General features: G+C 38.2%; 1 protein-coding gene across 1 annotated transcript in view; it reads left to right on the top strand.

The window, feature by feature from the left end:
• Positions 1-9,414, top strand: part of LOC126249545 (cuticlin-5) — a 339,366-nt gene extending 329,952 nt beyond the window's left edge. The window contains exons 11-13 of the mRNA XM_049951209.1: positions 1,803-1,950; positions 2,898-2,957; positions 8,287-9,414. Of these exons, the coding sequence (XP_049807166.1) occupies positions 1,803-1,950; positions 2,898-2,957; positions 8,287-8,444 (366 nt within the window). The 3' untranslated portion in view covers positions 8,445-9,414. The remainder of the gene's footprint in view (positions 1-1,802; positions 1,951-2,897; positions 2,958-8,286) is intronic.
• The last annotated feature ends 3,343 nt before the right edge of the window (positions 9,415-12,757 follow it).

The raw sequence follows: 12,757 nt of genomic DNA, 5'->3' as shown, positions 1-12,757 counted from the left end.
CATGAAAAGGCTGTGTGAGAGACACTGTTGAAATGTAAGAGCACTTGATTGGAAGACATGCATCAGCAAACTTTTATCTCATCGCCAAACTGATGTGTCACTCGCTCTGACACGGGGAAAATAGTGATCAAAGTATACAAAAGCTTACTAACCAAGGAAAGAAAGTCTGCTTTGACAATAATAATAAGATCACAATTAAAGTGTCTCACAGGTATGAAGACTCGACAGTACAGTGGTTCCAGATTCTGACAAAGTGACACAGTTAGGGTCTTCATAGACAAATACACTTGTATGGAAATATTCTAAGTCTGATGGAGATGTCCTGAATAACACCAGCAGAGGAACAGGAAAGTCTATCCTGGGTACAGTCTGACTGCACCAAGGAGAAACAACAAAAAATGCTGAATACAGCAGTGTCAGTCCCTACAATGGACTCAGAGACCGTCTTAAGACAGTGTGATGAGTAGCAGCCACCCGGCGGCTAGGAGAGGCTCTCAAAACCGGAGCAACTAACCTGTGCAGCCCTGGAACCAACCTTTAAAGTGGCCAGTGGCAGAATAACCGCAGCAGTATTTTCTGGTCACACGTGCGACAGACGTCCATCCATTACTGCGACAGGGGGAGTTCGTGACACTGAGTCATGCAGGGGCTGCATGAGTGCCCGAGGTGCCCGAAGGGTGGCAGATCACTTTTGCAAAAGATCTCTGGTATAGCACTCGTCACATGCAGTCAGGTGGTGTCCTGCTGAAATATGGCATTTGGAATGATCTGCAGGAGGGGCAGTGCCTCAGTATGTAAAACCTCCGTCATGTAGCAGCCTACCTCATGTAGCAGTAGCTGTTCAGATTACTCTCAAGATGTAGGAGGCAAGATCATGTGTTATAGGCAGTGGCGCCCCAAACCATCATACTTAGTGTTTGTACACTGTGCCACTCAAAAATACAATCTGTCCATTGTCTTCACCATGGCAGCATCAAGTGCATATGCAGCCATCATTGTAGCACAAGCTGAAGTGGGACTCATGCGAAAACACTACATTTTACAACTCAGCACACCAGTGTCAGCATTCCCATGCCCATTGCACTCTGCAGCACTGGTGGATTCTGGTAAATGGAAGGCAACGCAATGACATGCATGCCGCCAGTCCAGTCTGTAGAAGATGGTGTCATACCATTGAGGCAGACATGTCCACACCCATTGCAGTGCTCCAACATCATACCAACACTGTGGGTGAAACTGTTCTGTCCATTACATCCAGATTGCAGTCATCTCAAACTATGGTTGCATTGCATCATGCAGCACTCTGTCAGTGCTGTATATGGCAATCTTCTCTCCAATGGTTCCACATATGTCTCACTGTTAAAGCAGTCTGCCCTACATTGACATACAATATCACGGAACGATGGACACACCTCCAGGAAACTAATCATTCTGCCCTGTTCAAATGTACTCATATGTGATGTTGGCGAGGTGTAGTGGCAGTCTGGTCACACAAAATAGGACGTTGTTGGGCCTATGTGCATGCCACCTCTCTGCCATTTAATTCACTTATTACGGTTCTGCTGTTCTACACATCCTCTTATCACAGCGTGTGGCATACCATTGCTTCTGAATTTTTACTTTTTGCAAAAAGTACTATATTTATTCAGAAATCAAAATTCCACCATGCAGGTAACTAAGCTTTCTTAAAACTGTTGAAATAAAACTCCTTCACTTTGTTGTTATTGTATTGTGCTTTGTGTTTCCTGTAAGAGCACATAATCAGAATTAGTTATTACAACACTTTTATGATGTATTTACAGAGTCAACCTTGCCATTGGAGAAATACAAAGTCAGTCAGTAAGCGTGCAGTACCTGAAAATCCTGCTGCTCAGTCAGAGAATATCAACCTCTTCCAGTCACTTCGAGTGCTGCAGGATGATGAAATCAGTGAAAATAGCCCATTAAATGGTATGTGTGTCTCATAATATATTGTCATTTCATGTACTTCTTATGCAGGAACTTTAGAAAATAAGAGGCACATGTCATCCCATGCTAAGACCTTTGCGCAGCGAGAGTGGTGCACTGTTAGAAGAGAGTAGTACATGTTCCAGGTTTCTTGCAAATACATTTCTGCTAATATACAGATAATAAGTGCATCACAGTGTGGAAGTGGAATGGCATAGCAATTTGAAACATATACCAAAGTTGAACTGACAGTATAATTATTGTGAGCAAAATGTCTAAATTGCATGAAAATCCTTGGTGAAATTCTAGTGACATATGGATCAAATGCAAGTTGTGTTCAGCCTTAGTGAAATGGTGCCAACTATTTGACCAAGGTCCCACAGACATAAGTGATGCTGATTGGGAACTCCAGACCTTGCACTATGCGATTTCCATCTTTTCGGCAAGCTGAAAGAACATTTGAGGGAAAAGGGGTTTTAAAAACCATAAAGATATTCATGCAGTGGTCTTTGTATGGCTCAGTGACCAAGGAATGGATTTCTATCATCATGGATTGTGAGTGACTGATAGATGTTCCGACCATTGTTTACAGAGACTTGGTGACTGTACTGAAAGATGTATGTGCATCACTTTGAAGTGTAGTTTAGTATTCAATAAAAGTTATTTGGCCTGCCATGATAATGTGTAACTAAATTTTTGAAGTCCTTTCATAGTTTGAATATAACAGCAGAAATATTCACAAAAATATCTCCATGCTGATTATGATATGGATGTAATTTCTGTGCTGTATTATTTGACATGATCAAGCACTAAATTCTTATATAAGTCACAAGAATAAATGTTTTGACTCTGTGGTTTTAAGGTGCTCTCTTCTAAATAATTTTCTACAGATTTTCTATTGAACGAATAATTAAAACCAACTAATATTAATCTCATTTTTTGTATTTAAGGGACTGTATCTGACCAAAATAAAGTCTGTCTGAGGACTGGAGCCTTCACAACATTGTTAGGTAAGTATGAGTCAGTCAGAGTAACAGTTTTTTCCCCTGAAGGCCATACATCTCATCAAATGAACAGTTATAAATCCTGAACAGCATATTTTCCATCAAAGAGCTGTACTAGCTGTACTTTCTTTGCATCTTTCATACTAAAATACAAAAATAGTCCCAGAGAATATTTGGTTTTCAGAAAATGAGTTCATGATGAACTGAGTGGTAATGAAAACCATTTATTTTCACTATTTTTGTTAAGAAGTTAATATTTCTATAGTTGATATTTTGAAGGATCTTTTCTAAGCATGTATGGGCTTCTTAAGGTACACACATACCGACCTCTAACTCCACTCCTCATGCTATCACTATCAGTAACAAAGATATTCAGCACTGAAGACTATTGTTCATAGACCTCAAATACTATCAGGCGGAGAAAGCCGAACTAAAGAATTATGGTTAGTTGTATTGGCACACCTACATATTAGCTGTCAAAATACCTGAAGTACATTATCAATGTATACCTACATACTAGTTGGCAAAATACCTGAAGTACATTATCACCATATATGTGGAGGGGTGTGAACATCATATTCACAACTCTGCCCACTTTATACATCAACTCACCTGATTGCAACTATGGCATACAGACATTATGGTCAGTTTTTATGTGGTCTCCCTCATTATGAGAGTCTCACTTTCTGAACATTTGGTACTAATTGCATAAAATTTGACAGTTATTTCACTGAACTCTTCAGGCACATTCTCATGTTGACTTATTTCCTGTTTGATGGAAAATATCATGAACAAACCAATGATGTGGCTATGGGTAACCTGTTATCACTAGTTGTGACACACCTATCCGTGGAACACATACAGGCAAATGTGCATGAGAAGCCACTGTGTTCATACCAATTTGTTTCTAGAAATACGTGGACGACACATTTGTAATGTCACCATATGGATTGTGAAAATAAGAAGAGTTTTTGGAACATTTAAACTCTGTCCAACCTAAAATTAAATTCCACTAGAATTTGAAAAAGGGGGTTGGCAAGCTACCCTTTGTCAGTGTGCTACAACAGAAGACAGACACATCCCAGGATCACAGTGTATATAGAAACCCCACACACACAGGTCTCTGTCTCCACTCCTCAAGCCATCACTATCTGTCACAAAGAAATGCAGCACCACAGACTCTTTATCATAGAACTCAAACACTGTTAGACAAAGAGTGCTTTGCCAAACAATTACAAAATCTACAAACAATTTTCTGAAGGAACAGGTACTCAGACTGACAAATTGAACAGGTGTTGCAGTCAAAATTAGCAATATCTGGTGACGATTTTGATACTAAGAAAGAAAAGAATGCCAAGAACTGCTTATCTGTCTGGCACTAGCCAGTCTCTGATAAGATCAGTAGATTCCAACAAAAAAATGATATCCAGTGCATTTCACTCCTGTCAACAAAACTAAGAAGTCTCCATAACATTAAAGGTGATATGGGTCTCCAAAAGCTGAATTACATGTGAATGTGGCAGTTGCTATGTGGCGACAGCTGAATTGTATAGGAGAGATGCAATAAGTATCAACAGCACATCCAATTAAAACCCCCAAACAGCTTTAGCCAAGCAATGCTTCAGATATAATCATGAAATTAAATACAATGAGATCAGTATCATGGTGCAGATACCAAATTTCTGGGATAGTGTAATTATGGACTCTGTCAAAATGAAGATGTCAGAAAACTTAATAAACTGTAATGTAGGGTTCAGTTTTTACAAGCATGGGGTCTGGCACTCAATTTATTAAGATACTGCTGGCCATCTTATAGATCAGAGTTGGAAAATGCTGAAAAAATGTGCATTTCATGAACTAACAGTGCAGGCTCTGAAAAACAAATTGGCAGCAAAGAGTGTAGCGAGCCTCGGGAGTTGAGCTTGGCTATAAACTGCACTGTAATACCAATAATACATCACAATCTGGTTGGAGACCAGGCAGTGAGTATGTGTAACAACACAGATCACAAAACCTGAAGAAGATAGTTGGGTCTGTCATCAAAATATTGTGCATGAACTAGAACTAACAACTTGGCTGTGTTTCTTATGGCAAAGTTTGAACAAATGTATTTCCTAACTTATACAGTTTTAAAGAAGACAAAATGTCTTTATGCAGAAGAGAAACAGGGCTTTCAAATTGTGGTGTCTTAATCTTAAAACAAATTATTATTAGCAGGGTCAAATTTTTAAATGCATGTGGTTCTTCTGAATATTTAATCTTGACAGTTTCCTTAAATAAACTGTCTATGTACAGAATATTTCTATCATTGTCATCAGTCAGGTCCATATCACAGTCTGAACAATAAGAATTATAAAAATACAACTTTTAAATGAATTGTGGCATTTCATGCACATAATGCATGTGGATAAAATAATCAAGTGTGGTATCAGAGAAGAAGAGCAGTATCAGAGAAAGTGGACATATTCCATGTTGCAATATTTCAAATTGTCTGCAGAGCTAACAGCTGCCTCAGCATTGCAGTTTCACAAAAAACTGTGTATCAGGGGCTCACTCTCTGGGCATGGCAGTGAAGTCAGTAGCATCCAGACTGGACCATTGATGAATGAATAAATATAGTCTTTATAAATGAATCCATCTTCAGTTTTCAGAATGATTCACATTTCACTGTTGTCTGGAGAAAATATAAATGGTAAAATGATAGGAACACCATGGAAAGAGACCAGTTTTGGAGAGGTAGGTTATGGTGGAGAAGGCATCATGCTGTGTGGGCACATGGAGCTTGATATCCTTTCTGGTGATAAGAGAGGCAACTGGTCCAGACTTCCTCTTCACAGTCACTAATGCCAGTCTGTATTGAGCTATTCTGATGGGTGGAGATATCCATAATTTAGAAAGCATAGTGTGAGAACTCTGAATCAGAATTTTGTAGAACTTGGGATGTATGGGGAGATGACCAGCAACCAGCTAAGCATCACCAAAGACAGTTCCAGACATAAGCAAAATTCTTTTTTAGATGTTAGAGTGACTACTATTACACCTAATGAATTTACTCATCATAAACATACATTAACGGAAAAAAATCGAAACACCAAAAAATAATTAATATAGAGTAATGAAATTTTGGCAATGCATTTTTCTGCATGACATATTTAAGTGATTAACACTGCAAGATCACATGTTAATGTAAGCATGACATAAGCCATTTTAAATGTGAAATGTTGGAACATTAGTAACAGGTATAACCACCAGAATATTGAATGCAAGCATGCAGATGTGGATGCATTGTATTGTACAGGCGTCAAATGTCCATTTATGCAATGGAGTTGCCTGCTTGTTGCACTTGGTCAATCAATACAGGGGCGGTTAATGCTGTTTTTGGATGATAATGGAGTTGTCATCCGATGATGTTCCATATGTGCTTGACTGGAGACAGATCTGGTGATTGGGCAAGCCAAGGCAACATTTTGACACTCTGTAGAGCACATTGGATTACAACAGCAGAAAGTGGGTTAGCATTATCCTGTTGGAAAACAACCCCTGGAATGCTGTTCATGAACAGCAGCACAACAGGTTGAATCACCAGATTGACACATAAATTTGCAGTGAGGTCATGTGGGGTAACCATGAAAGTGGTCCTGCTCTCATTCAAAATTGTACACCAGACCATAACTCCCAGTGTAGGCCCAATGTATCTAGGACACAGATAGGCTGGTTGCAGGCCCTCAACTTGCCTCCGTCTAACCAACACGCAGCCATCACTGGCACCAAGGCAGAACAAGCTTTCATCGGAAAGCACTACAGACCTCCGCCCTGCCCTCCAATGAGCCCTTGCTTGACACCACAGAAGTTGGAAATGGCAGTGGTTTGGGGTCAGTGGAATGCCTGCTACAGGGCATCTGGCTTGGAGCTGCCCTTGAAGTAACTGATTTCTAACAGTTCATTGTGTCACTGTGGTGCCAACTGCTGCTCAAACTACTGCAGCAGTTGCAGTACAATGTGCCAGAGCCATACAGTGAAAGTGATGGTCTCCCCTCTCAGTAGTGGCATGTGGCCATCTGGAGCCTGGTCTTCTTGTGACCATACATTCTCGTGATCACTGCTGCCAGCAATCATGTACAGTGGCTACATTCCTGCCAAGTCTTTCTGCACTATCACAGAAGATTCATCCAACTTCTCATAGCTCTATTACCTGATTTGCATCCTCATAGTGGCACTGTAAGTGCCACTCTTATGCTAATGGTCCAAAATTTGAAGAGGCGTCATCTTTCAGGTGTATAAACGCACCTACCAACTTTCATTTATGTTGCACAACTCCTTCTTGGTGTTGCAATTTTTTTTCTCTGTTGATATATAATGTAACTGCTATGCACAGTCCCTATTTACCATCCTCGTGTTGTGGAAGAGATTTTTTGGTCTTGTCAGTGTTTTTAATGTTTTGACCTAGTTCTGCAATCCTTTCTACATTTCCTGAAAATATTCTCCCATTTTTTATATTTAATTTTTGGGCACTAATGTAGCCAGTCTACAGAAACTGTTCAGTGTATAAGACTTTCACCATCTGTCATGTTACATATCTTGTTATGAGATGTCAGAGTATATGTGCCTAGAAAACATAGTGGATAGCAAGTGAACTTCTCTTTCAACAGCAGATAATGACTCAAAAGTGTTGTGCTAACAATCAGTGTACATATATCACAGACAGGAAATTGTACATATGGTTCAACCCAGATTTTCCACACTTTTGGAGACTGCAAGTATATGTTTGTTTCAGTCATCAATCAGTTTTTTGACAACTTGAAATGTGAATTATAACTATCACATCAACTAATTTATATACAAGGCAACTCAACCCCTTTCTTGCCTCTAGTTTTCATTTTTACTTCATTAAATATTTTATTTCCCCATTAATTCATTTTTCTCTTCTTTTCCTACTGCCTGCATTGGTCATTTAACGTTCTTCTATTTTAATCTTTAATCCTTATTTTGATATCTATCTTTTCTTATACTGCTTGTACTTAATTGTTTCCACTGTATAATTATATTTTAACAATACTATTATTTCTATTTATACCTATTGTTTCTTTAGCTAATACAGTGAATGACTGACATTTGTTACTGGATTTTTCCATGGAAGGATATACAGTGCCTACATTTCTTTCCACAAAATATCATGAATTCAAGAAAAAGATACCCCAAAAGTGCATTGTGTCATTACTATGCAAACTTTTTGCCTTGTGTACCTTTTTTCCAAAAATAAAGGATATTCAATTTTTTCTACAATTTAAGTTCATCTGAGTGAGTAATAAATTAAGACAAAACTTTAATATTTCAGGGGTTGGCTGCACGTTCCTGAGCCTGCTAAGTTTAAGTGTTGTCCTCTTATGCCATCGAGTGCGTCGCCTTAATAAGGATCGTGATGTGATGCTTGACAAAAGTTTACCATCTTTTGAACACAAAACATTTGTAACCCACAAAGGCCGGATAAACTGATCAGAGACATTGATCTTCATCCTGTGACATATGAATAAGTGTATGCTGCTGTTTGAGTCTAGTTCCTTACATCACACGTTTCTCACTTTTTCATCATTTGGCATAACTTAAAGGTGTGTTTCGTTCCATTATTATTTTAATGGAATGTGAAAACAGACTGGCAGCAAGTACAAACAATGAAGCAGAAGGGAATTAGTTTAAATTCTCTGGTTCTCAATCTGTCATGTCCCGTCATATGGCAATAGGAATGTTCACAGTGATGAAATAGCAGTGTTATAATTTGCCAAACAATGAATTTTTTGTTATTATGGGAAAGATTTTTGTGACTCCTTCATTGAAATTTATCTTTGGGTACAAACAAATCCTATCTATATCTATACCTTGTTACTGAAGATGTGTCTAGAAATGTTTGTTTAGTGGCTCACAAATTATGTAAAAAAAAATCTGCCTTCTTATTTATAGTAGAGGTTATTGTTACTGTCTGGATTGGAGGCATGGGTTTACACTTCCTGGGGGCAAAGAAAACATTAAAACCTACTTGGAGTGGATAACAAGGCTTAAGGGCTAATGGGGTTGAAGAAACATGTTGAATTTACTTCTGTTCACAAAATATGAAATGTTAACACTGCTATATATGGTGTCATGGATGTATTTTGTGGTTTGAAACAGTTTCTCACTGTTTCAATGCTACACTGGGCAATAGTTTAACCTTTTTTATAAAAAGCCTTTCACTTTATCTATTAGCTCCAAAATTTCTGTTCTGCATGCATCTTTCACCCTCACATGTTTTATGTGAAGCATAAATGTAGGAGTCACATAATGTCATGAAGGTTTATCAAAGCTGAATTTACATTTTACTGAAATTCATGAAATTTGCATTCTTGAAATAGAATATTCTTATTGCAACCTAATATCAAGGCAAATGAAAATGAATTTTCTATTCGTGTATGCTCAATGTATGATGGAGAGAACATGAACATAAGTTTTAAAAATTTCTCTGTATCTGTAGAGATTTTTGTGTGATAATAAAACAACAAATTTTAATACTGTCATTGTGGGTTATTTCATTCACATGATTGTATAAATTATGGAGAATTTTAATTTGTTATATGTAATGTGAAGTTGTTCCTCTGAATAAGTTTGTCCTAAACATCTACAGGGTGTTACAAAAAGGTACAGCCAAACTTTCAGGAATCATTCCTCACACACAAATAAAGAAAATATGTTATGTGGACATGTGTCCGGAAATGCTTAATTTCCATGTTAGAGCTCATTTTAGTTTCGTCATTATGTTCTTCCACCTACGCTCAATGGAGCATGTTATCATGATTTCATACGGGATACTCTACCTGTGCTGCTAGAACATGTGCCTTTACAAGTACGACACAACATGTGGTTCATGCACGATGGAGCTCCTGCACATTTCAGTCAAAGTGTTCGTATGCTTCTCAACAACAGATTCGCTGACCGATGGATTGGTAGAGACTGACCAATTCCATGGCCTCCACGCTCTCCTGACCTCAACCCTCTTGACTTTCATTTATGGGCGCATTTGAAAGCTCTTGTCTACGCAACCCCGGTACCAAATGTAGAGACTCTTTGTGCTCGTATTGTGGACGGCTGTGATACAATACGCCATTCTCCAGGGCTGCATCAGCGCATCAGGGATTCCATGCGACAGAGGGTGGATGCATTTATCCTCGCTAACAGAGGACACTTTGAACATTTCCTGTAACAAAGTGTTTGAAGTCACGCTGGTACATTCTGTTGCTGTGTGTTTCCATTCCATGATTAATGTGATTTGAAGAGAAGTAATAAAATGAGCTCTAACGTGGAAAGTAAGCGTTTCCGAGCACATGTCCACATAACATATTTTCTTTCTTTGTGTGTGAGGAATGTTTCCTGAAAGTTTGGCCATACCTTTTTGTAACACCCTGTATATTTATTGTGGAATGCAATAGGATTACCTGTCATCCATGATGATCTTTCCCACTCTTTTAATCCCATCATTTCTTTATTAAAGGTCTCATTTAAAGTTAAACAGTTGGGTATCACTTGGGTGTAAGTGAACAATCCCACAATGTGAGTGGAGGAGATGTGGGCCACACAACAAGAAAAGGATACAACTGCAAAGAAGACACACATTTTTTGTACTAACTAGTTAGCTAGTAACATAAAGGGCAGCGTAATGTCCTAGAAATTAAATAATAAGTTAGTCACATACTGTAGAAAATAAATCACGTGTGTTGTAAAATACAATTCCTGAAAATATATGTAAAAATAAATCAGAACACAGGATAAATGTATCAAAGGTTAAAGACCTGCAAGATAGTGAAAACAATTGAAGTTAAGTAAGTAAACAAATTAAAGTCAGACTCCGTTAAGTCCAGGGTGGAATAACAACGATATTACAAAAAGGACAGATTGCTACTCACCACACAGCGGAGGTGTTGAGTTGCAAACACGCACAATAAAAAGACTGCTAAACATTTAAACTTTCAGACAAAAAGCCATAATACCAAAAAAACACACACACACCATATTCATGCAAGCATGATGTACACACAAATGGCTACTTTCGCTGGCCCTTGCAGCCAGATACAGTTGCTATGTTTGTGTGAGTTTGTGATCCTGTGAATAAATTTGTTTGTGTGTTTGTGTTTCTATTTAGGAAGAAGGACCTTTCATTTGAAAGCTTAAAAAGCTGTTGTCACAGCCGCTTGGATAGCCTAAATGCAGTCAAAACTGCATTCTTTAAGTTTCATCACTGGCAATAACATTGTTCAAATAATCTGGCTCAGTTTTCACAGATTCCTTCAGTTCACTCATGATCAACACTCGATTGGTCTTTTGCTTGCCAGTCAACTGGACATCATTTGATGGCCAGCATTCAACAGTCCATACACATGAGCCACATTTTCAATAGTTTGGTGTGTTGATGGCTGCGTAAAGTGTGGATCATCATCCATCCTTTACTCTTCTACATCCAACTCGTAACTTGCACATATGAAAGAGCAGACTCTTTCTTGGCTTGTATAATCATTTCATGAGTTTTTGCAGTGTTTTGTTGAGTTTTGCACAGAACTTAATCACCAAACATTGTTCGAAAGTATCCACTATAACGTGGTCTCAAAACAAGTGTGCACTAAATCACCAATCCCAGTGTCACTGAAGCTCACAACAGACTGACCTAGGGTGCCCTGCGAATCTAAACATCCCTCCCACCTAACTAAAATGGTCTGAACATGCTGCAACTTCTTGGGGTACAACAAAAAATATTTGATTGCTTTTGGGACACAACTTGTATGTTAACATTGGTGGAAAAGTGAGTAAATTCTGAGGTATGGGACTCAATTTTAAGTCATTTCTAACATCTTTTCTGTTACTTATTACTTATTTCACCTCTGGCATCAATTTGCATATGTGAAATGTGCCAAGACACACCATGTTTCTGAGTTCGCATTAAACTCTAAGTTGTCCTATAACTAGCCAGGTGAGACAGTTCAAAGTTTAGAGGAAGACAAGGGTATGCCATGTCAAATGGAACAATGCGTAGAAAAGCAATATATCGTTCAAACTTAAGTCCTGGTTGAAGACAGTTTTACCTTTAGGGCAATCAGGTTCCCTGTGAGTGAATTCCCTTTCCCACAAATTTTATTTTTTTTGTTTTTGTAAGATGCATTTCGAAAAACCTTCTCTTTCAGTTTCATATTTCAAAATTGTGTCTGTGTGAGAAGCTACAGTAGAACCACGTATAGCAGCTTTTCAGAAGATCTTGAGTTCTAGTGGAAGTTTGGTGACACTCTGAGAACAATTTTTTGGTTATTACAGTAGGCATATAAAGTATAATATAATCTTAGCATAGACAGTCAGTCATCCTAAGACATTGCTGTAGCTTTCTGGACCCATGTGTTCCTTCAGTGCTGCAATGCTTCTTCAACCAGTTATCATTTCAGTTAATTTTACTGTGTTCTCAACATTATTTATAACAGAAGTTAAACAGATTTGACTGCTCTGTTAGAGAGCTACTTTCATAAGTGTTCAATTTTCTCTGTGGCATGTAGATATGGATGTTGACTTGTGCCAAGGTCAACTAGAAAGATACATCTGAGGAAAATACTGATTCATCCTGTGAACTTAGGTTATTAAGTGCAACATAAAACACTGAAAAGTACTCAAAAGTCATCACTATACAAAAAAGGGTACACATTTACTGAGAGATGAAAACCTCCCATCCAATATGAATATAAAATACATTCACTGAATTATGTACTATGATAACATAAAGTGCCAAGACACGCCGTTTATTAGAA

The sequence above is a fragment of the Schistocerca nitens genome, chromosome 3, assembly GCF_023898315.1.
Source record: "Schistocerca nitens isolate TAMUIC-IGC-003100 chromosome 3, iqSchNite1.1, whole genome shotgun sequence".
In the NCBI taxonomy this organism is placed as follows: Eukaryota; Metazoa; Arthropoda; class Insecta; order Orthoptera; family Acrididae; genus Schistocerca; species Schistocerca nitens.
Note: the sequence above shows the minus strand (reverse complement) of the source record. Positions and strands in the feature narration are given on the sequence as shown.